This window comes from Mycteria americana, chromosome Z (assembly GCF_035582795.1).
Source record: "Mycteria americana isolate JAX WOST 10 ecotype Jacksonville Zoo and Gardens chromosome Z, USCA_MyAme_1.0, whole genome shotgun sequence".
NCBI lineage: Eukaryota > Metazoa > Chordata > Aves > Ciconiiformes > Ciconiidae > Mycteria > Mycteria americana.
Window position 1 is genome coordinate 6,918,560 of NC_134396.1, and position 24,080 is coordinate 6,942,639.

Here is a 24,080-nt window from a genome sequence, read left to right on the forward strand (position 1 = left end):
CATTTATTTTGAAACAGTCAGTGGTTTCTATCTCATTTGTCACCACCGCACAAAGCACAGAAGAATCACAATATCCTACTATTTGAAACAGAACCATCCTGTTCATTTGAAGCTTGATTTTTCTGGTGAAGAGAAATTTGCATTTGTTTTAAAAAGGGCGCAACCTTTGATAAGGACAGCTGAGTTGCTAGACTAGACAGGACAAAAATCAACATCTGTACTGTTACAGAATATATGACAGATACCATAATGCCAGTAGTTTCTTTCTTTTTTTTCCTTGACCTCTGACATCAATTGATGAGGGTATAAGTAGAGAAAATATGATTACATTTTAATATTTTTTATTATTCTTTCTGAAAACACCTATCAGGAAACACCCAAAATAACTTAAGTTAATGGAATGTTTAGAATGTTTAGAATTCTTCTTATAGCTTTATGCAATTAAAATGTATCTTTACTGTATTAGTAATATAATTACCTTCTGATTGTTAATGTTTTCCCTTGCAGTTTGGTACCGCCTACAGTTGTCAGATAATCTTTCACGAACATGAAACATCCAACACAATGCACATAGCTCTCTGAACCAACCTATGACACAAACATGCAATATGGTAAGATTCTATTTAAATACATGAAATAAAACAGCTTGAGATTTTTAGTTAGAAGAAAGGAATTAACATTATCTTAACAGAAATGAAAGAAAAAAATTACTCATTCTTGAGTTTTCAATAGTGCTTTGCAGCTAGAGCTCTTTAGTCCCACTTAGTATTCATGTTCTTTCACATCTGTCAGATCTGTAACATACACAACAATCCAGAACAGCAAATTTCAGATTAAGAGTTTTGATAACCATCATAAAAGCTGGAACAACAATGTGTTTCTGCACACAATGCAGTATACTATTTCAAGCTAGTAAGAGTTTCTTTGCACTTGTGATTCTCACTTGTGTTCTGTTTTCCAGCCCTAAATTATTCTATTTTATTGCATACAGACCTAAAATTTTACAAGTAATATCATCAAACTGATGGTCTCCAGAAGATGCAGATCTATAGAAAACAGTGCGGAAATTGGAGTAACGAAGCAAAGTCTCTGGGAATGGACTCAGTGAAGGAAGAGATCCTTTCATTCGAATCTACACATAGTAAAAATAAATAAATAAATAATCAATTATTTAAATATAATTTGCCAATTTATACACATATCAACAAATTTTGTTTGCATATGAAAATGGAAATAAAAATCAGTTAAAGTTTTGTATGTATCACTACTAAATGTACAACCTCTTAGTTATTAACAGAATACTGCCAAGATAAGTAAAATTCCCTTAAACTTGCTTTCCATTTTCTTCAAATCAGTATTCTGAAAATTAATTTATAGGAATATGTTTAGCATGAGCTATGGCACAAAAAATGCTTTTGTTTGCATGGTACTCATGATACTCATGATTACCATGAAATACAAGAGCAACAAAGTATAAAAACAACTAAGATCACAATTAAGAAACCAGTTTAATCCAGCACAGTCCAGGGTGCTGTCAACCAAGGCAGACTAGTTTTCCCTCGTTTCAGTTGCTACTTCTGATCACCTCCCTGTGCCAGCATTAAGCATTAAGTGTGACCGCGCAATGAGCAAAATATTTATCAGTCAGACCAGTTCCAGATCTGGATCACTGCATGAATTCTGGTGCAGGGGGGTTGAGGGAAAGCAGACAGTCACACACACACCCCCCCACTCTGTAGCAACCTTCTGTAAGCGGCTAACAATGACCTAAGAAAAGCCTGAGGTTACACAAAATTATTCTAAGCTTAGTTCTGTGCAAACAAAATGCACATGAGTAGAATGAGATCTTATAAGCCCTGTGCTGTGTGCACTAAGATGACCACTTTACCTGAAGCGAGCATCATGTTCTGTATTACATATTCAGCCCTAAGTGGCTGAATCATGTTCTGTATTACATATTTAGCCCTACATCATGTTCTGTATTACATATTTAGCCCTAAGCGGCTAAGATCTGGAACTCCAGTTATCAGCTATAACTCCAAATTAAAATCAGCTTGTTTCTTTCAAATGGAGAAATTTGTACGCCACCAAGTAGGTACAGAAAGACACGTAGAAGGAGACACTTCTATGAAGTAGATACCCTATATCTTTAAGTTCTGGTTTCCTAAAAGAACTGAACATGGAGTGTAAAACTAGAAGATGACATGTAAAAAAATATGACATCATCAAAGGCCAGATGAGACTGAATGCTTCTGCAATGCAATTGCAAGCTTGTCAGTAATACTTACTACTAATAACCAACTTACAAAAAACCAAGTTAAGTGCTTACTTTTTGCATAACTTTTCTTGCCCACTTCAGTTGTGCAATATACCACTGCGCTGCAGGGCAGGAACAATGAGCAGCCCGGAAGAGCAAGATAATTCGCTGAAGGATTCCTGACAATTTCTGACGATTTTCTCTCTCAATTTTTAAAAGAATGTCATTGCAGTCTTCCTGATTCAAAGATAAAAACAAGCCTCAAAATTAGAAAGGACATATACAATAGGGAATCTGACCTAAATGTTGTTTCTGTACCTAAGAATACTTCCCTTCTTCTTTAGAGCATAGATCCTTTATGGAAAAAACAGACACACACACTTTCTTATCACTATGGTGCTACCTAAGTAAATGAATGGACATGGAAAAAATAGACAGAAAAATGAGCTGAAAGGAACCAGAATAAAGATCATTATTATTTCATAAATACATTCAAACAAAGACCCAAGAAACTTCGATCATGCATGCTTACTTCACTGAGAGAAGCTGGCTGAGGACAGTACAATGGTGGTGCTGGAAGATAAAGCCCATCTGGAACTAAACCATACAATTTTCTGCTAAGATCCTTGGCAGAATCCATCAAAAGCTGAAATGTCTCTGAGAGAATATCAGCATCTGCCATAACAGCTGCTTTCAGTAGTTCCTGTATTGAACTATAAAGAACATTTGCATCTTCCTCTTCAATGGGATCTATAAAATATTAAGCACAGAAACTGATAAATTAATTGACTCAATTAATACATGGCCTTCATTGTGAAATTGTAAGGCTATGTTCTAAGAATTTGCATTCGTCTTTTACAACGTATACATTGCATCTACTTGCTTTAAGATAAGATCTCTCATATTTGAAGACAGTATTCAATTATTAATTTTAGTTTTTGCCACATTAAGGGGGAAGCTATTGCCTTTCTCCATAGGGAACTGAACTTTTCAGCCATGCATTTGCTTGGCATAAAATTCTTGCAAATCATTCTCGCCAGGCAGGCATAAACTAGGTATACTATTAATAATGACTACAACAACTCTTTTATCAGTGAGCACGATGATCAAGGAAAGGGAAATGTATTTGTTTGATCTCTTTTACATATTATTACATTTTTTCCTCATCTCCTAGAAGTAGCAGGACCTTTAACATACATCATTAATTGGTTCCTGGAATTCGCATACTATTATACTGCTCTACTTCCATTTCTACTCCTCCTGCTTGTCCCGAAATATGTGCTGCCAAATTTTTCTACTACATATCATACTTACAGATTGTTACATACAACGTGCACATGTGTGTGTATCTGAAATAAAATCCTTGGAAATGAGTACAAAACAAGAATCTACACAGTGTTTGGGATATGGGTTAAAGATTAATTAAATCCATCTCCTGACAGGAACTTGAAATGTGGTTTCCAATCACACAGATTAAGAAATAGAGATCATGCCAGTAAACCTTCTATAAAATGTAAACAAGGACAGGTTGATCTACCTAATGGGGGAATTTCACCAGTGAAGTATTAAGTTAGGTTATGTGATAAAAAGCTCATATACATGTGTACAAAGGAGCACAGAGACAATAAAGGGGGGGGGAACCTCAGTAATGCCTAAACCCATCTACTCACAATAGAAAAATCAACCCATGAAAGGCTTATCTCCACAAGCCCAGAGATGCACAACAGCAAATTATGTACTCAGAAACAGACACCCTGTCCAGGGTCTTCCCATGAGAGCCATCAGCCCCAGCATCCAGGTATGAAACCCATGAAGATGAGCCAATGGGAGTGGCTCTCTTCAATACCTTTCGGCTTGAGAGAGGTTACTGACAAGAAGGACAGGACATAGTATAGGACGCAGGGGAAGAGCTTTCTGGGATCGCACAAGGCTAATTATGGAATCTTTAGGAAAGAAACCAAAGGTATAGCATGGAGTTGTGGCAGCCTCACCTCTGTTGGGTGCTGTCAGCACAAGTCTGTTTTCCTGGGTGAGGGACTCTATTCCGAGTATCTGCGTGTAGGATTTTAAGTGCCAGCAACTGGAGTGGGACCACGGGTCAGAGAGCCTGCATGTCAGGGACACCAGCAACTGCAGAGACTGGAGTTAAATCAAGTGCCAGCAGCTGGAGTGGGACCACAGGTCAGAGTACCCATGTATCCATAGTGCCAGGAACTGGAGCAAGTAAGGCTATGTAAGTGAACATGTAAGTGCTAGCAAGTATCAAGTCAGTCTAACCAATGAGTAAGTGAAGTGCCCTGGGCGCTAGGGGTGTGTGCATCTCTGTCTTGCAACAGTGAAACCACAGGAGTTGCAGTGACTTGAGGGACCAGTGAAGACCTGGCCAACTGCGGGAGAGACAACCGGCAGACCTGCTTGTTGTGTCTGCATGTCTCTAAGGGGAACACAAGGGGATCTGGATAGCAGAGGGACCAAGGGAGTCATGACCACCTGCCAGAAAGACTGTGTGTGTACAGGTGTGTGTGTCTAAGGGTGATGCACCTGGAAAGACTGAGGATCCCAGACCAGCTAGCTAATGGATGGGCTGTATATCCAAGGCCAGCTGCTGTGGGGGTGCACAGACAGTGTGCACATGGTGGGAAGAGAGTATCTGTGAGTGGGTCTGTACCAGAAAATGGAGTGGGGCTGGGGCTTTGCAGGCTCATAGATACAGATGCCAGCAACATGGAAGACTCAGCTACTGGGTCTAAGGCCAGCTCCTGGAGGGATCCACACTGTACATATAGGTATGTATATGCAGACCTTCATCCTGACCACCAAGAGAGGGAAATGGGATGGGATTGTTGGTGCTGTTTGTGCAAGTGTTGAGCATGTCTGTATGTGTTGATCTGTATGGCCAGCTGTATATAGGTATTGTGTATGTGGGTTTGTGTATGTGCCTACTGGGAATACATTCTCACCTTTGCTAGCTGTTGGACGTGGGGGCATGGAGCTGTCAAGCTATGGAACACCAGCCCCTCCCCCTTTAACAGAAAGGAAAGGCAAAAATTAAGCACCATCATATGACTAATTTTAAGTACGATGATACTTTCCATACTGGTAATACATTTGTATTTGCTTCAGGGCTTTTTTTTGTTGTTGTTTTAATGAAGCTTCAGTTTCCTTCCAAACTTAAGTTAATATCAAATATAGTCAAATAAGGTTTTGGCTGATACACACGAAGACAACAAGACTGGTAATATGGTCCATTTTTAGAATGATCAAAGCCAAAACCCAAACTCCTATAAAATTAAAGTATTTTAATACATTATAACAGTAATGTACACATTGGAGAAGATGAGGTAATTGTTTCTTTTTAAAATAGCATATAATACAGAATATGCAGTGAAATAACATGAAAAATAAACACAATTATTTATAATTTTATGTACCTGTAAACTGCTTGTATTGAATACCGCCTGATATTTCAGAAGTAACCGGCTGTCCTAACAAAGATTGTAACTTTTCCTGAAAAGTCTGCATTGGTGATAAGCTTAATGGCAGGTGATGCTCTGTGTTTTTTGGTCTGAAAGCATAACAATAAACTGTTCATTAATAACAAAGAAAACCACACAGATAATCTAATGAAGCTCTGTTAAATTAATATCTAAAACAAAATAACTAAAACCAAAATAACTAATCTTAACATGTTAGGTCCTACACCTACTAGGAGTCTGGGAATATGAATTTGAGGCAAAGGATATGCCTTGTTACAATAAACTTCCTGCAAATAACATTAATAACAACATACAGTATACTAATTCCCAGCTCAAATTTACCTTGAGAATCCATCAGAGTTCTGACAATACAGCTGGTAGGCCACACCAATTGAAACAGACACTTTCCAGTCCCCAAGTCTGTGTGTTAACCACACAGCTTCTGGAATGAGTCCACCAATAAAGAACAAATCAAGAGCATATTCAGCTGTCCACACAGATGAAAGGTTCTGGTCCCTGACAGCTCTGGTAACCAAACAGTGTTGCAGCGGAATAATACGAGGAGATAAGTCTGTGACACAAAAAACACACTTCAAAGTTTGAATAAATCTGCATGCTATCAGATGAATAATCTAGAATTCAAATGTTCACATTGCTTTTGGATTCATTTCAGTGTACAATTGCTCTTTACTTTATTAGAGGCATAGTACAGGGTTCATCTGCAGCAGGCCGATGCAGCTCATGCTATCATATAATAGTGAGGTCAGAGTAGGCTATTTTTCTGCTTAATGTGGGATATGCAAGAATGTGCAAAACTTGTGGGTTATTCTTACTTTTAAGATTTAATAACATTGATGGAACATTTGCAAGTATGCTACATAAGCTTAGGATATTCCAGAGGGTACACCTGAGAGAAAAGGAAATTCTGAGAGTCTTCCTAGTGTACCCATGCTGCTTGTACTCACTGTACTGCTTATGGCAGAAGACAAAAAGCTACAATGCATTTTCAAGAAAGAATAGTACATTATTTTAAGAGAGTGTATTGAAGCAAACTGAAGACAAATTTAGTGTCTCCTTTTTTCTTGAGGTTTAGGTTTGTTTTCCAAGGTTTTACTTCCTGGTTTTCCTGGAGAGGTGCTGATCAATATTAACTCTAAGGAGTTATTTGCTTCTCTCACAGTTTCTGTTTACTGTTGAGGCAATGATGTTATTTAGGGAAATATTCACACTAATCCAGCTAGTGCAACGCAATTTTTCCAAGATTGTCTCACCATGCACATGGATCTTTGACTAATGCAAGTATTAAAATCAAGGTCTTAGTTTGTAGGTTTTATCTGGAAAGTTGTCTGATTAAACATCCAAAAGACCATGAAGAAATACATACCAGTGCATGTTGTAGTGCAGAAACATTAAAAATAGCCAATGTATTCAAATACACTGCAGAAAATCTAATCAATCAAAATAAGTTAATATTGTAGAAAAATATCTGGCATTATAATATCAACTTATTAGTAGAGTACTTACAATACTTTCAGATAACTCTTCATTCCTGTGGACATTACATCACTTTGAAAAATTAACTATGAAACCAAAAATTTCCCAACAAGAGAAAAATCTTTAAACAGAATCTCTTGCAGAAAATCGATAAACCACCCACTGTGATAAATACTAATTCTTAGAAAAATGCTGAAAGCAGGACTTAAACTAACAAGTACTACTTGGGTTCAACAACAAACCAACCTGACATCCCCACTTGTTCTGATTATATGGCATCTGAAGCATTTTGGCTTCCAAGAGCTCAACTGTCAAATAAGCAAAAAATGCTTTCCTCTGGCTTTTCAGTTTGGGTCACACCGTATCACAGATCCAATTCAACTATTTGTTAAGCACTGCTTTTCTCTCACTTTTGGGAGGATCAGAGTCAGTCAGAGCCACATATTTAGGCAAAATCAGTGCAGAAACCATGACATTCTAACGTTGCTTAATTTAGATGAAAAAAATACAGCACCCTTTTACCTGAATATCAGATTTAGAGCCTCAAAGCATAGGAAAAATAAAAGAAAACTCAAGGAAAAAAAAATATTGGGAGACAGTACCGAAGGGCAAAGGAGTCCAGGAAGGCTGGACATTCTTCAAGAAGGAAACCTTAAAGGCGCAGGAGCAGGCTGTCCCCACGTGCCAAAAGACGAGCCAGCGGGGAAGGCAACCAGCCTGGCTGAACAGAGAGCTTTGGCTGGAACTCAGGAAAAAAAAGAGAGTTTATGACTTTTGGAAGAAGGGGCAGGCAACTCAGGAGGACTACAAGGATGTCGTGAGGTTATGCAGGGAGAAAATTAGAAGGGTCATAGCCCAACTAGAACTTAATCTGGCTACTGCTGTAAAAGACAATAAAAAATGTTTCTATAAATGTTTCTACTCTACTAGCAACAAAAGGAGGGCTAAGCAGAAAATCCAGCCCTTATTGGATGCAGGGGGAAACATAGTGACAAAGGATGAAGAAAAGGCTGAGGTACTTAATGCCTTCTTTGCCTCAGTCTTTAATAGTAAGGCCAGTTGTTCTCGGGGTACCCAGCCCCCTGAGCAGGAACATGGGGACAGGCAGCAGAATGAAGCCCCCGTAACCCCAGGGGAAATGGTTAGTGACCTGCTACACCACTTAGACACACACACGTCTATTGGAGCCAGATGGGATCCACCCAAGGGTACTGAGGGAGCTGGCAGAAGTGCTCACCAAGCCACTTTCAATCCTTTATCAGCAGTTCTGGCTAACCTGGGAGGTCCCAGCTGACTGGAGATTAGAACGTGTGACGCCCATCGACTAGAAGGGATGGAAGGAGGATCTGGGGAACTACAGGCCTGTCAGCCTGACCTCCGTGCTGGGGAAGGTTATGGAGCAGATCATCTTGAGTGCCATCATGTGGCACGTACAGGACAACCAGGTGATCAGGCCCAGTCAGCATGCGTTTATTTTATAAAAGGCAGGTCCTGCTTGACTAACCTGATCTTCTATGACAAGGTGACCTGCTTAGTGGATGAGGGAAAGGCTGTGGATGTTGCCTACCTAGACTTCAGTAAAGCCTTTGACACCGTTTCCCACAGCATTCTCCTGGAGAAACTGGCTGCTTAGGGCTTGGATGGGTGTACTCTTCGCTGGGTAAAAAACTGGCTGGATGGCTGGGTCCAAAGAGTTGTGGTGAATGGGGTTAAATCCAGGTGGTGGCCGGTCACAAGTGGTGTTCCCCAGGGCTCAGTATGGGGGCCAGGTCTGTTTAATGCCTTTATCAATGTTCTGGATGAGGGGATCAAGTGCACCCTCAGTGAGTTTGCAGATGACACCAAGTTGGGCGGGAGTGTTGATCTGCTTGAGGGTAGGAAAGCTCTACAGAGGGACCTGGACAGGCTGGATCAATGGCCCAAGGCCAACTGTACGAGGTTCAACAAGGCTAAGTGTTGGGTCCTGCACTTGGGCCACAGCAACCCCATGCAACGCTACAGGCTTGGGGAAGAGTGGCTGGAAAGCTGCCCAGCAGAGAAGGACCTGGGGGTGTTGGTCGACAGCCGGCTGAATGTGAGCCAGCAGTGTGCCCAGGTGGCCAAGAAGGCCAAGAGCATCCTGGTTTGTATCAGAAATAGTGTGGCCAGCAGGACTAGGGAAGTGATCGTCCCCTGTACTTGGCACTGGTGAGGCCACACCTCGAATACTGTGTTCAGTTTTGGGCCCCTCACTACAAGAGAGACATTGAGGTGCTGGAGCGTGTCCAGAGAAGGGCAACGAAGCCGGTGAAGGGTCTAGAGCACAGAAGGGTCTGGAGCGGCTGAGGGAACTGGGGTTGTTTAGCCTGGAGAAAAGGAGGCTGAGGGGAAACCTTATTGCTTTCTACAGCTACCTGAAAGGAGGTTGTAGAGAGGTGGGGGTCGGTCTCTTCTCCCAAAAAACAAGCGATAGGACAAGAGGAAATGGCCTCAAGTTGCATCAGGAGAGGTTTAGGTTGGATCTTGGGAAAAATGTCTTCACTGAAAGGGTTGTCAAGCACTGGAACAGGCTGCCTAGGGAAGTGGTTGGGTCTCCATCCCTGGAGATATTTAGAAGATGTGTAGATGTGGTGATTCAGGACATGGTTTACCCATGGACTTGACAGTGCTCAGTTAACAGTTAAAGTTTATGATCTTAAGGGTCTTTTCCAACCTAAATGATTATATTTTATATATTATATATTATATTTTATATTACATAACGATCCTATTCTATGGATGACATGATTCAATTGCACACATCGAGCTATTAACTTTAAATACCAAAAATATTTTCAGTAATGTAGACATGCAAAACATTAATTCCACACACAGACACACACCCCCCTCAACAAAAATATCTGGAAAAACTTACTTTATCTTTACAGTTAATGGTGCTGAAACTATGTATCACCAAGTTCAAGCATAGCAGACAGCATTGATATACATGGAAAAAAATGGTAAGAGTTAGGCACATCAAATTAAACTGCTTTTAGAGAAAATACCTTGTTTGATGTGAAGTGGATGCAGGATGTCAACGTTGTGTGGGGGAAAGATATAGAGCAGCTGATTTGTGAAATAAGCAGCCATGAATCGTGCCATGGAGCGAATAACAGCCATAGCAGTTTCAGTATGAACATCTGCTATCATCCATAGTTCATGCTGAAAATACTTGGTATCTAAAAAAACAGATATCAAATTAAAATGTTACGAGGAAAATTATTTTAAATTTGAATGCTAAAATTGTTTAATCACAGTTTATAAAACTTTGTTAAAACAAGCAAACTATGGTATTATTTAATTTCTTGACAAGCTTTCAGGATTTACAAAGCTTAATCTTTTACAGTAATTACACATTATATTAAAAGACTTTTATACTAGGTTTTTAATAACTAGAGATGGATGTCTAGTATCTAAATTCAGATTAGTGCTGAGTCAAAAAAACTGTTTAAATTTGGAAATTTAGATTTCATACTCTGACTTAATAGAAAAAAAAGTTACAGGGATCTGCAAAAAAATCCCACTGTCAATTTAGGACTGGTGACCAATCTAAAATCCACTATTTTATCACGTTGTATCATAAAAAAAAAAGTTAAATCAATATAAAATGAAATCACATCATGTCCCCCTTTTTTTTCTTATCCAAAGCCTTTCCTTGAGTAGATTTGAATCTAAGAACATTTAACAGGCCATGCTTTCACTATTAATTATACAATGAAAGTTGTCTAAACACTTACTCCAACACTTATTCCAATAAGCAGCTGAAAGAACACCTGAGGATCAGAAAAATATCTTTAAAGTCACTGAAAACAGACTTCAGTCCAGTGTAAAGAGAAAAGCATGCCGTCAGTTGTGTGCGTGTGATGGCACAGAGACTAGATACTAGGTTATCCAAACAGTATCAACATACCTTATCACACTTTCATGCAATATAAACATACCAGAAAATTTTTCCATCTGACGCACTGAGAGCTGCGATCGCCTTAGAATCTCTCCTACCAGATGATCACAGAGTCCCTGAGCCTCACACAAGTTATATTGATACAGGTGGCAAAATAATATTGCAAGATAGTATCTACTCTGAAGAAAACATGTTCTTTTTCCCCCTGCATTAAAAGAGAAAAAAAGGGTAGAAGTCCATCTGGAAAAGAAACAAACACAAAAACACACACAACAGGTTTGAAAGTATTAGTTTCTCTCTCTCCAGAAACATATCTACATAGACGTATACTCTGAGAAGGAATAGAACTCAGGGGCAGCTATTTTAGGAGTTACGATCCTCCTACAAACCTCTAAGTTACTAGTGAATTAATGTTTATCCACAACAGTTTTACTTCTAGAGATCCAGCAGTTTTCAAAACAATACAGTGCTGTTGTGGTTTAACCCTTCAGGCAGCTAAACACCACACAGCCATTCACTCACTCCCCTGCAGTGGGATGGGGGAGAGAATTGGAAACAAGGTAAAAATCGTCGGTCGAGATAAAGACAATTTAGTAGGACAGAAAAGGAAGGGAAAATAATAATAATGATAAAAGAATACACAAAACAAGTGATGCACAATGCAATTGTTCACCACCCGCTGACCAATGCCCAGCCAGTTTCCAAGCAGTGGCCATGCCCTGCCAGCGAACCACCCCACCTGTTTTTTCATTCCGCATGACATCATATGGTATGGTAATATCTCTTTGGCCAGTTGGGGTCAGCTGTGCTGGCTGTGTCCCCTCCCAACTTCTTGTGCACCTCCAGCCTCCTTGCTGGCAGGGCAGTAGGAGAAGCTGAAAAGTCCTTGACTTAGTGTAAGCACTGCTCAGGGACAACTAACACATCAGTGTGTTACCAACGTTATTCTGATCCTAAATCCAAAACACAGCACTATACCAGCTACTAGGAAGAAAATTAACTGTATCCCAGCCAAAACCAGGACAAATATAAAACTGTTAAGACACAGACAAAGACAGGACAGCTCAAGGGAGCCTAGCCTTCAAAGAAGGGATGCCTAAACCACAATGAAATTGCTTAGATATCCACCAAGCTTCCAATAGCCTGAATTCTTTCTGCAAGAGATATTCCTCATCATAAAAACCAGCAAAAAATTTTTCTCATGATGCCTGGGAAGAGACTCTGGAATATATCTGTTTCAAATCAACTCCTAAACAAACTCCTGCCACAAATTATTTTGTTTTGTTACTCCCCAAACACTAAGTCTTTTGATTTTACAGCTACTAAAGGAATTGATTTTTGTTCATCTGTTTTTCTTTGTCTCTTTCTTGCTCAGAAATATACCTAGAGCTTTTCTGTACCAAGTACTTCATAATCACAAGAAAACTCTGACATTAAAACAGAAATGCATGCAATTTTCTCAGGGAGCAATCAGATTTAAGTTTTCACTGGTCTCTATTCAAATCCCAGCTTAATTTCCAATATGCATCCTTTATGTATCTTGCCCCCTTTTTTTGAAGGGCAAACAGAGAGTCACAAATAACTACATAAAGTGATCACACAACTTACCCCCTCCACCCCCAAAAAAGATTTTACCCCTTACCTTTTGCCTTGACTTCACAAAGAGATCTTTTCCAAATGTCCACAGATTCTCTGTATGAGCCTAAAAGGAACTTCTCCTCACCTATAAGGGTCACATGTATAACAAATTAAAACCTCTGCATAGTTAGTTTTACATGTGCAAACACACATGCACTTCAGTGTTACAGATTTATGAAAAGCAGAGTAAAATACATGAGACTCCAGCACATCTCTATTCTCAGAGCTAAATCTAAGTTTTGAGCATCTGAGAGAAGATGATTTTGAATACCCCACCCTGCCTTTTTTTTTTAATTGCTAAATCACTATTAAATGAAAAAATCAATTCAGGTTATAATCACTCCTACAAGGGGTTCAATAATTAGGTTATTTTTTTAGATTACACAAGGTTATAAATGTTACCTATAGTTAGAAACTTCAGTATTCAAAACCCACAATAGTTTATTAATGGGGAAAGCATTTTCTCTATCTGTTTTCATATTTCCTATGATATGGAAGATGTTTTTTCATTGTAAAAAGTAGTTGTAAAATTATCTAGCAAGTTGAACGTATATATTCTTTTTCAGTGTAAGAGCACTTTCAAACAACAGGTCTATGGACTGTTACACATTTCACCTCTCCTAAATGTCACCTCTCCACCTCTATTCCCATTCCAATTTTTAATCCATTGGTCAATTCCTAAATACTTTGACAGAAAGGTAACTGTAAAAGAACGCAGCTCCTGGGCAAAGGAGAAGGAGGAAAAAAAATAAAAATAGTGCTACCACATAAGAAAAGACAAGGACAAATTTGCCACGCTATCCTGCTTAGCAGCAGCTAGCCAGTTCAGGTATTGGCTGGCCCATCAGCATATGTGTTACCCTAGCTCATCTATAAACTGTGCCATATCTATTTGGCAAACTGAATGTAAATAAAGAACATAAGGAATGGGTGGAAAGCAAGGGTGGGAAGTTGCATGTATTGTTAGGATGAGTGAAAGAGACATGAAAGAGCTAATGTATCATGCGGAATGATACAGGAAGAGAAGCTAGAAATATCATTTAAGGGAGAGAGATCACGAACTGTGGTGGGAGACATAAATGGGAAGCTGGGCTTATTAGTGTGGAAGGGGAAAGGAAGATAGGGCATAGGACAGTAATGTGTAGGAAATTAGGCTACAAAATACTGTTTGCAAAATAAATATGCTAGATTAAGTCTATTACATTAGGTTACACTAAATTAGATGCTTAGTTGAAGCTGGCTACATTCGTGTACATGGACATGCTCATGCCCACAGCGATCACACGGAGGGAACAGGATTTCGACACAGAAATCCGGTAAGAGATACATTGTGATGCCAATCTACTTCAGAGGAAATAACACAGTACAAATGAGATCAGAATTTGGATCCTGCATTCAGATTCTCTAGGACATGATTCAAAGCAAACTGAAATCAATATAGTCTTATTTAGCTCAACAAGCTCTAAAGATTATTCTACAATCTACAGGTGTACTGGGACATGAAGTATTTAAGAGAGAGTTCTGACCAGAATTTAAAGAAAAGTCCCACTACTAACTTTTTAAATCTGGTGGTCAGTTATTTATTGTCATTAAGTTGGACCTAATTTTCCTAGTACTCAGTTAACCATGTAACTACCTAACATTTGTAGTTCTTCTCAAAGTACTAACCAGATACAGAATTAATCTTCAAATGTTGTTCTAAGGTCGCTCCTGAAGACTGGAGGGTCGCTTGTATATGACTTAAAAGAGATGAGACAACAGACTCTTCTTCTGCATTCTTGTTCACTTTTCTGTTCAGCTGCATATGATACCAAACCACTTTCTTATACAATAATCGCCATAGTACAATCAACCTGTAGTTCAAGAAGTATGATATTATGAAAATCATCAAAAGTTAACAAAGTTACTTACATTGATTTCTTATTTTCTTATATTCTCCATTATGTACCTGAAAACTAAATTATATTTTATGTTAACAACTACTTTCTCAAATGCAATGAGGGGAAAGAAAAGGAAACACTTTTTGCCTTGGTTTTTGTTTTTTGACCAAACACACACCAATTCTTCTGAATTTGCGTAAACCCAGCAATCTACTTCAAGCACCCGAACGCACCCAAAATTAATCCCTTGCTATCTAAACAACGGGGAAATGAAATAACCTAGATAAACCTCAAAACAGGTATCAGTGTCTTTATAAACAACACTGATTAAAAATACAATGAAAGCATAACACAGAAAAGCAAAGACAGAGAAACAAAAGACTGCAGAGCATGTTTTTAAGGCTGGCAAGTCCCTGCTGCCCAGCACAGTACTATCAGATGTACCAGCTCAGATATGTAATAAGCTTGCCTATACAAGCAAATATACAGTGCTAGGGACTTGAAAAAGCTTGCACAGAACTGCAACACATCTGCATCTTCTTCTCTAGCACTACTGCTTCCATTATTAATACATACAGAGTCAGTCATATGCACAGTGCTCAGCACCTGGAGCACAACTAATCAAAAATGTGGATTATCTTCTCAAGAGATAACTGAAATTTGCCTATCAAATTTGCAATGAACACAGTATTATATTTTAAGCTTACTGAAGAAATACATTTTACTGTAGTAAGATTAAATTTGTCACTGATAATGCTTCTTAGGTTCTAAATCTCTGGAAAGGAACAGCTTGATCGCATGATTATCACATTTGGGATTCATTTGAGTTCTGCAGTAGAGAAATACTCCAGTGTTAATAATATACTTTCCAATAGTTGGATAGCACACTTCAGTTTAAGCTTCTTAAGTTTATGTGTATATCTTCAAAGAAGAAAATATCTCTGATATTTTAATAAGTTTCCACACGCTGGGGTTTTTCTTATTGCTCCGGGACACCATATCCATAATCAAGTGCAAACTTTGCTGACTACATTAACATTGTACACACATTGCATACGAGCAGCCTCTTGGCTCCATAGAGTTTGGAACTTCTGTATGGGAAGCAGTGGAATGGCCAAGAGGCAGTAAAAGCTGCTTAAGCTGCAATGCCTGGACCGATGCTGCACTACCAGACCTGGGGTGAGCTGTTAACCCACCAATTATCTCTGAACTGATTGGCAGTAATTAGTTAAGTCACCATAACTGAACTATATTCAACTACAGGTCTGAGACCTAATCTGCATGCTTTAATAGATTATCACACTTTTCCATAGAGTATGACACAGAAAAGAAACAAAAGGATGTGGTAATTACTGTATAACTGAAAAATAAAATTGTTGTTCCCACGTACAGAATCATAGAATCATATGATCATTTAGGTTGGAAAGGACCCTTAAGATTGAGGCCAACTGTTAACTGAGCACTGCCAAGTCCACCGCTAAACCATGTCCCAAAGCACCACATCTACACATCTTCTAAATATCTCCAGGGATGGAGACCCAACCACTTCCCTAGGCAGCCTGTTCCAATGCTTGACAACCCTTTCGGTGAAGACATTTTTCCCAATATCCAATCTAAACCTCTCCTGATGCAACTTGAGGCCATTTCCTCTTGTCCTATCGCTTGTTACTTGGGAGAAGAGACCAACACCCACCTCTCTACAACCTCCTTTCAGGTAGCTGTAGAAAGCAATAAGGTCTCCCCTCAGCCTCCTTTTCTCCAGGCTAAACAACCCCAGTTCCCTCAGCCGCTCCTCATAAGACTTTTGCTCTAGACCCTTCACCGGCTTCGTTGCCCTTCTTTGGACATGCTCCGGCACCTCAATGTCTCTCTTGTAGTGAGGGGCCCAAAACTGAACACAGTATTCAAGGTGTGGCCTCACCAGTGCCGAGTACAGGGGCACGATCACTTCCCTAGTCCTGCTGGCCACACTATTTCTGATACAAACCAGGATGCTCTTGGCCTTCTTGGCCACCTGGGCACACTGCTGGCTCACATTCAGCCGGCTGTTGACCAACATCCCCAGGTCCTTCTCTGCTGGGCAGCTTTCCAGCCACTCTTCCCCAAGCCTGTAGCGTTGCATGGGGTTGCTGTGGCCCAAGTGCAGGACCCAACACTTAGCCTTGTTGAACCTCGTACAGTTGGCCTTGGGCCATTGATCCAGCCTGTCCAGGTCCCTCTGTAGAGCTTTCCTACCCTCAAGCAGATCAACACTCCCGCCCAACTTGGCGTCATCTGCAAACTCACTGAGGGTGCACTTGATCCCCTCATCCAGAACATTGATAAAGGCATTAAACAGACCTGGCCCCCATACTGAGCCCTGGGGAACACCACTTGTGACCAGCCACCACCTGAATTTAACCCCATTCACCACAACTCTTTGGACCCAGCCATCCAGCCAGTTTTTTTACCCAGCTAAGTGTTCGCCTGTCGAAGCCCCGAGCAGCCAGTTTCTCCAGGAGAATGCTGTGGGAAACAGTGTCAAAGGCTTTACTGAAGTCTAGGTAGACAACATCCACAGCCTTTCCCTCATCTACTAAGCAGGTCACCTTGTCATAGAAGGAGATCAGGTTAGTCAAGCAGGACCTGCCTTTCATAAACGCATGCTGACTGGGCCTGATCACCTGGTTGTCCTTTATATTTTTTTTCCCCCTGCAAAGATCATTCATACCTTTTTTCTGTTTTTGCATCATGGTTTACTGCTCGAGGAGGCTCTCTAAGCAGAGATTTCAGTGAGCTGAATTGCTGAGTAGTACTCTCATCAAGAACTAAGAAAATAGGCACAGTGAGGGAGTCAAGTTCCACGAGACTATTACCACGAGGAGATGCAAAAAAATTCTCATACTGTAGTATGCACACGCTACTTAGAGTGTGAGAAACCATTTTCAAAAGACAGAAGCATGCCAAAAGGTTTTTTGAGAATAACTGATCTTGTTGCTGTATAAGCATCAGTTTTAAAGTTTGTAATGTCAGCTTTGCCACGTGCCCAGTCAGACTGGCTCTTGAATGCCAGTACAAGACAGTTAAACACTGCTGAAAATATTTTAGGACACAATGCATCCACTGAGTATTCTTCATAGACTTGTTTAAAGATGCACCCTGGTTTAGCAAAGAGCACTTCACAAACTGAAGAATGTTGAAAAAATGGATAATGCAGTTCACTGTGTAATTCAGCAACGTATCTTTTTCTTCCATATTTTTTGAAATCCCTATCTGCCATGCAGCAAGAAGGTTTTTCTGAATGGAATGAAGTTCCACTGATAATTTATCTTTCTCTTCAGTATTGTCTTTTGCATGGATAGTATCAAACATTGATGCAAATTCTAAGTGGCCTTCATCACCTTTACTAACAAATGAATGAATTCTTTGGCTATAGAAGCTGGAAGGGCTATTGCAAAACTGCTTTTCATCATCTGATTCTTCTTCATAATCCTAAATCAGAAAAAAAAAAAAAAATCCACAGTTTAATTCAATTCTATTGAGAGAGAGCATAGCCTTCAAGGAATCACCATTTAGTCGGTCTCACAAATGAAATCTTTATGCTTAATTAACTTGCTTAATTGCTAATAAGTTCAATTCATAGCAGCTTCATCTAGATCTCAAACTAAATGTGACTATTTGGAATAGTTGTGCAGACAGAAATTAAACTACTTAACAACAACAAAAAAAATTACACTGTAAACACAGCAGTAGTTTTTGTAACAGAAAGTGAAGCCCTGTCCTTTATTAAACCCAGAGTATGAGGAAGAGCTTTTATCAGATACCTGTAAGATATAAAAGCCGTTCAACAAAAGCTCAAAAACTTCAAAGAACAAATCAAAGCCTAAAAGCATGAAACGGAGTTGGGAAAGGCTGCACAGTAACTCTGATCACAGAGCCATTCTTCCAAGAGACATGTACAAATTTTGGAATTGATGGAAGAATCCTCTGAAATCGAGGACAAATAGCTTATTTACTAGGGATAATAATATTGTACTTCCTATTAATATACTTTACAGCCCCAGTATACTTAGTAGTGTAATGTTACATTTTATAATAAAGTGAAGCTAAAGTATTAAACTACAATAAACTGATGTATATGTACATTACTATGTATTTTTCAAAAAGTTAATGCACTGCTGAAAGAAATAAGATGTTCAAAAATAAAAATCAAGTATCAGTTGAGGGAAAATAACCATATTCCTCGCATCTACAGAGAAAATGAGAATTTAACTAATATTGAACTACTTTAAATGTACCTAGTAAGAGCAAGTATACCTATATTATTTGAAAAAAATTATTCTTTACATTTAGAATACCTTAAAATTAAATCATTTGCATAATTATAAGTGGAAAAATTGCTATTAAGTACCAGTAAATCCATGGTTTTCTCACTCATTTCTGTTGTGTCCTCTTCCAAGAATTTCGGAATGGTGGAAAAGATCGAACTTTGGTTTTGAGCGTGTTTTAAAAGACTAGCTTTTAAAGACAACAGAGATCGTAAACACAGAGGTCTCCCTTTAGACTAAAAGAAAGAACAATAATGAAAACCATATTATCTGTCTCTGGCAAGATCAAACCAGACACCTTCTAAACAAAACAAGGAAATCAGTCCCTTCTGTAAAAAGCTTCAGTTTAAAAGTCCCACACAGAAAGGGGGAACAGGTCAGCAGGATTTCAACAGGTCAGCATGCTCTTCTAGCTTATGTATGAATACCACCATAACTCACTTCTCCAAAAATTCAAACTACAAACTGAATGGGAAGAGAAGTTGTATTCCATCAGCAAATGCAAAAATTCTGAACTTCGTATCTACCATATATTATGTGGGTGGCAACAGTTGCAGGACCTCTTCCTTCACAGGTTTTCTTACTCCCAGACTTTGCTCAATTTAGAAGTGACAGAAAAATAAACAAATGCTTTAAGCAAGCTTTAATTGAGAACCTTAAATGAAGATGTAGTGGACACACGCACACAGCACCATTGGGACTGCTGCTGACTGCTCTAAAACAGCAGCAGCTTAAGACAGAAAGGTTTCACAGAATCCTTTTGGCATCCTTCTGAAAGGATGAGTTGGCCAGAGTAGCATAATACCTGTCAATGCTCTGAACCAACTCTACAGGTACAGAAATCACGATTTCTTTTACAGTTCCAGAAAGAATATATGGTGACAGTTAAGACTGCCCCCTTTACTACATTTTACTGAAACGTGACCCAGACAAAGGAATAAAATTTCAGAGAAAACAGTGTATTCATTGTTTTCCAGATCAACACTATTCTCAAAACAACTTTAGAATTCAAAGGAATTTATACAAATATCACAGTAAACTAAATTGAGGTACTCAGTCTAAAAATTGCACATTTTTATACACATTAAGTTTTTTACTTAAAGCCTACAAAATAATTCATAACCCTACCTTGGAGTTCAGCAAATTCCGACGGATATTTTCAAGCCGTTGGGTTGAATCAAGCAAAAGGGATCTTATAAATCCTGATGGTGAAAGGTTATTAGGAAATCTAAGCACTGTTATCATGTATCCATCAGAAACAACGAGGTAGGGTAATCTTGAATGTGAAGCAACAGAGAATCTCTGTCTCATAAGATCACTTTCAGAAGCCGAAGAACCAAGAGACTGACTAGAGTCTTGACAAAAAGAGTGCTGCTGTCTAAAATAAAGATACATCAAAAAAAGAAGTGACTATCATATGTAATAACCATGAACAGAATAGAGAAGAAATAACTTATGACCATTTAATAGCACTCACACTACTGTCCCAATAGGTCCATTCAGAATTCTAAGGAAGTGCTAAATTTTTGGAGGATGAGCACTCTGGATAACACTACTTATGCTTGGAAGATGCCAGTATTTTGCTGCAGTTGCAACTTTTTAAATTTAAAGGAAAATAAAAACAGCTTTCGGTATTCTCTTATTATTCCATTAATAAGTATTGTATGTATTTTTCACAATTTCACTTCAAATTTCTATATCACACTTTCTTATCTAGCTCTTATTGTGTATGACAAGTGCTTGAAGATGAAATTCTAAATAGCTTCTAATAAAGTCATGTATGAAAAACAAAAAATCCCTAAAGATCCGAATCTTAGTATTTCAGAATCAGTTCAGACATTCAACAGAAATATTTTCTATCAATACACAAGTCTTCTCTTACAAAAGAGGTCTTACAAAATCCTTTCTTAGGAAGAAATCACTCCTTACCGAGTTCCAGAAAGCTGTGTTGTGCATGTATTCTAATATTAGCCCCATAATACTTGAAATAATGTATTAAATTACTGGGTTTTTTTAATTTCTTAGTAGTCCAAAAGTTAGTAGATTGTCTGAAAACAAAGTAGCTGCATACGTTCAATAAATAAACATAATTAAGGTATTTTAATATATTTTAGTATCTGATTTTTCAACCAGACAGTGTAAGAAGGTATTATAATGCTTTGAATGTTTTCATAAGACGTTACATTTATACACTATCCGGCTTTAGTCACTCAGAATTAATAGGATTTTTTTTTTTTTAATTAAAGTTTAGATTCTATTTTTTTCCCCTCTAGTTAGTCAGACTGCGTTACTTTTTGTAACTTTCAACTTATGCTAAAAAGTGTTATCAGAGATCCTTCGACTCCCCCATGCACCCAGCAGCATAATTTCAAAATTTAGATCTGGAGTACCCAAAAAAAACATTTGAAAAGCTAACTAGTTTTTGTCCATGCAAATATGTTATTTACAAGATCTGATATGGAAACATGACAAAAAGTTCTATAGGTAAAATTAAATAGTGAGCAGACAAATATCACTGGATTAAAATAAATCTGCACTTGTAGTACTTCTATAAATTTAATTTCTTCTTATATCATAAAACCACGCTATTTTTAATTACTACTAAATTCAAACACTTAAAAAAAAAACAAATCACTTAATGTATACTTACATTGTCACAATGCCAATTTTCATCACAACAAACCCATTATAAGAAATAGAAGAGAACTATGAATGAGAAAGATATTGAGATGATGCATGAAAAGCAAAAGAGTGAATTTGAAAGATGACATGTAAAATTGTAGAAATATCTTAGAAAGTAAGATATGACAATATGACAAAAATATGCAAACATTTTCAAATCCTTTTACCTGTATGTTATTAGTGGATGAAATGGAATAAACTCTGCTGGTCCAAATTCTACAGAGCAGCCAGAAGTAACCACAGTCAGCAATTCACCCATACACGTCAATAAAACCAAAGATCCACGTTTTAACATGCAAGCCAAGAAAAGGCTATCAGAGGTCCAAGTCATATCACCAACCCAGTAAGATCTAAATTGGGCAGGAAAAAAATATTTTTCTGTCAAATTTCTGTATCAAAAGGTTAGGATAGTTAAAAAAAACAAAACAAAACAAAAAAAACCCCACAACACAAAAGCAAAAATCCACAACAACAGCAGAAACAACATCAATTACTGACCTGATAAACTTTGATGGAACGATGCTATTCTTGCTACTACAACCTTTAAGGCTACCCGAAACAGTTACAAAATTCAATGTGTTTAAAAACAAAATCTGGGTTGCCTAGAAAGAAAAAGTGTAAAGAAAACATAAATGTTTGTATCAAAATGTCATTATTGTAAAAAACAATTTCCATTAGCAAGTTATGCATTACATTTGATGTACTGGAAACATTACTATACATCAAAGTGACATTGCACTTCGATATTTATACTATTTAGAGTATTTATTAATTTATATACCTATGTCTACATTTGAAAAGCAATTAAAGATTATTATATACTCAAAATATAATTCAATACTCTTTTTAACATAACTTTTTCTAAAACCCTCAAAATAACATAAGATCACTCTTCTCCAGTCTTGTTCGTGAATAACAACTGGAGGTTTGAAGGACTGCATCATCCCATTCCAGTACACTAAATAAGCTGGTCCATATTCCCTGTCATCATTAGCACTAAAAACTAAATTAAGATTTGGCCTCTGAGTTGTCAGAAGGAATAACGTTCTGAAGTGGGAACATAACCTCCAGTACATGGTCAGCTGTGGACTGATTGACAATCATCCAGAATCTTTGCACATACAATGCAGTAACTGAAATTAATTTCTTTATTATCATATTTCTTGGAGATTAGAAATGACAGAGGAGTGTACACAGATTTCTTAACTGAACAACAGCATTCAAAAAAATTACAAGCTGTGGCAGAAATTTTTAGCTATGGATATCAATATGAATATAATCACAAGTATCATTACGAATGCTGAAAAATAGCTACTAAAAATGTGTTATTAAATCCTTGTTACCACTTCATTCAAACTGAACTATTAGCTTAAATGACATACTGTCTGTCATTCATACCTTTGGATCAGTTTGATTAACAGCTACTGCAAGCAGAAGTCCATCTCTTGCAAATGCACATAGCAAAGCTCCTCTTGACTTTACAGACAAACATGGAGGAACCAAATTAACAAGAGAACAAGTCTGCTGTACCCAGTGGATCTGGTATGGCAAAGAACTGAATACCAAAAAAAAGACAACAAAACCAAGAGGTTACTCAGTTATGCTGAGTGGGATAATTCATATATAATAAAAAACTATGCAAGACTAAAACACATAAAGCATGAACAATAAAAACAAAAAAGTCTATTTTTCTTCAAAAACCTTACAAATGAAAAATATTTTATATTTACATGAGTTTAAAAATTACGTCTGAGCACTAAAAATTATTTTTATGGGACAGGAATTTGGGCTACATGTATAGAACATACAAATAAATATAGATGCATGCCATATAATTAAGGCACTTGCATTCTAGCCAGGAACAGCTTCCCCAGACAGCGTAACGTCATCCAACACAGGAATACTCAGACTTCGAAAATCAACAGTATGCTGCTCTGAACAAAGAAGTTGTGGATGCCCCATCATTGGAAGTGTTCAAAGTCAGGTTGGATTGCGCTTCCAGCAACCTGAACTAGTGAAAGTTGTTCCTGCCCATGGCAAGGAGGTTGGACTAGATGACCTTTAAAGGTCCCTTCCAACCCAAAACATTCTATAACCCTAAAAAGATTCAAAACGTAGTAGAAAGCACAAGACAGATTCCATTTGGAAGCATGCCACCTAACAGACAAAAATCAAAGCATTAACATGAAACAATTAATTAAACAATAGTAAACAATGAAATTGAGTGATAGTTGGCATAAAGAAATTATGAGTAACATGGCTGAGAAATGTGGTTACAATTTCAGGCTGCAAGTACTACCATATGTATGCACTTCTACACAGGGAATGTTATGCTCTATTTCATTTTTTGTATTACCAGAAAGGCATTATCATGGTACTGACAAGCTGAGTGAAGAGTGATGCTGCTTAGTAGGGCAAGGAAGACAT

The 24,080-nt window shown here is 38.1% G+C and overlaps 1 protein-coding gene across 3 annotated transcripts in view; it reads right to left on the minus strand.

Annotated features, from left to right (window-relative positions):
• The window catches only part of CPLANE1 (ciliogenesis and planar polarity effector complex subunit 1), a 62,931-nt gene that overhangs the window by 34,503 nt on the left and 4,348 nt on the right, over window positions 1–24,080 (minus strand). For 2 of the 3 annotated variants that reach the window (XR_012773469.1, XM_075488540.1), the window contains exons 7-22: window positions 23,052–23,208; window positions 22,152–22,255; window positions 21,821–22,003; window positions 20,100–20,349; window positions 19,055–19,207; window positions 17,375–18,135; window positions 14,453–14,637; window positions 12,789–12,869; window positions 11,187–11,351; window positions 10,251–10,424; window positions 6,076–6,304; window positions 5,689–5,822; window positions 2,790–3,007; window positions 2,330–2,494; window positions 994–1,132; window positions 479–588 (exon numbers count right to left, since the gene is read on the minus strand). Coding sequence is in view for 1 of the 3 variants with exons in the window: in XM_075488540.1 (XP_075344655.1) it covers window positions 479–588; window positions 994–1,132; window positions 2,330–2,494; window positions 2,790–3,007; window positions 5,689–5,822; window positions 6,076–6,304; window positions 10,251–10,424; window positions 11,187–11,351; window positions 12,789–12,869; window positions 14,453–14,637; window positions 17,375–18,135; window positions 19,055–19,207; window positions 20,100–20,349; window positions 21,821–22,003; window positions 22,152–22,255; window positions 23,052–23,208 (3,208 nt within the window). In the remaining 2 variants the exon portion in view is untranslated. Of the gene's footprint in view, window positions 1–245; window positions 285–478; window positions 589–993; window positions 1,133–2,329; window positions 2,495–2,789; window positions 3,008–5,688; window positions 5,823–6,075; window positions 6,305–10,250; window positions 10,425–11,186; window positions 11,352–12,788; window positions 12,870–14,452; window positions 14,638–17,374; window positions 18,136–19,054; window positions 19,208–20,099; window positions 20,350–21,820; window positions 22,004–22,151; window positions 22,256–23,051; window positions 23,209–24,080 lie in introns of all 3 variants that reach the window. The other variant, XR_012773468.1, reaches the window with a different exon arrangement.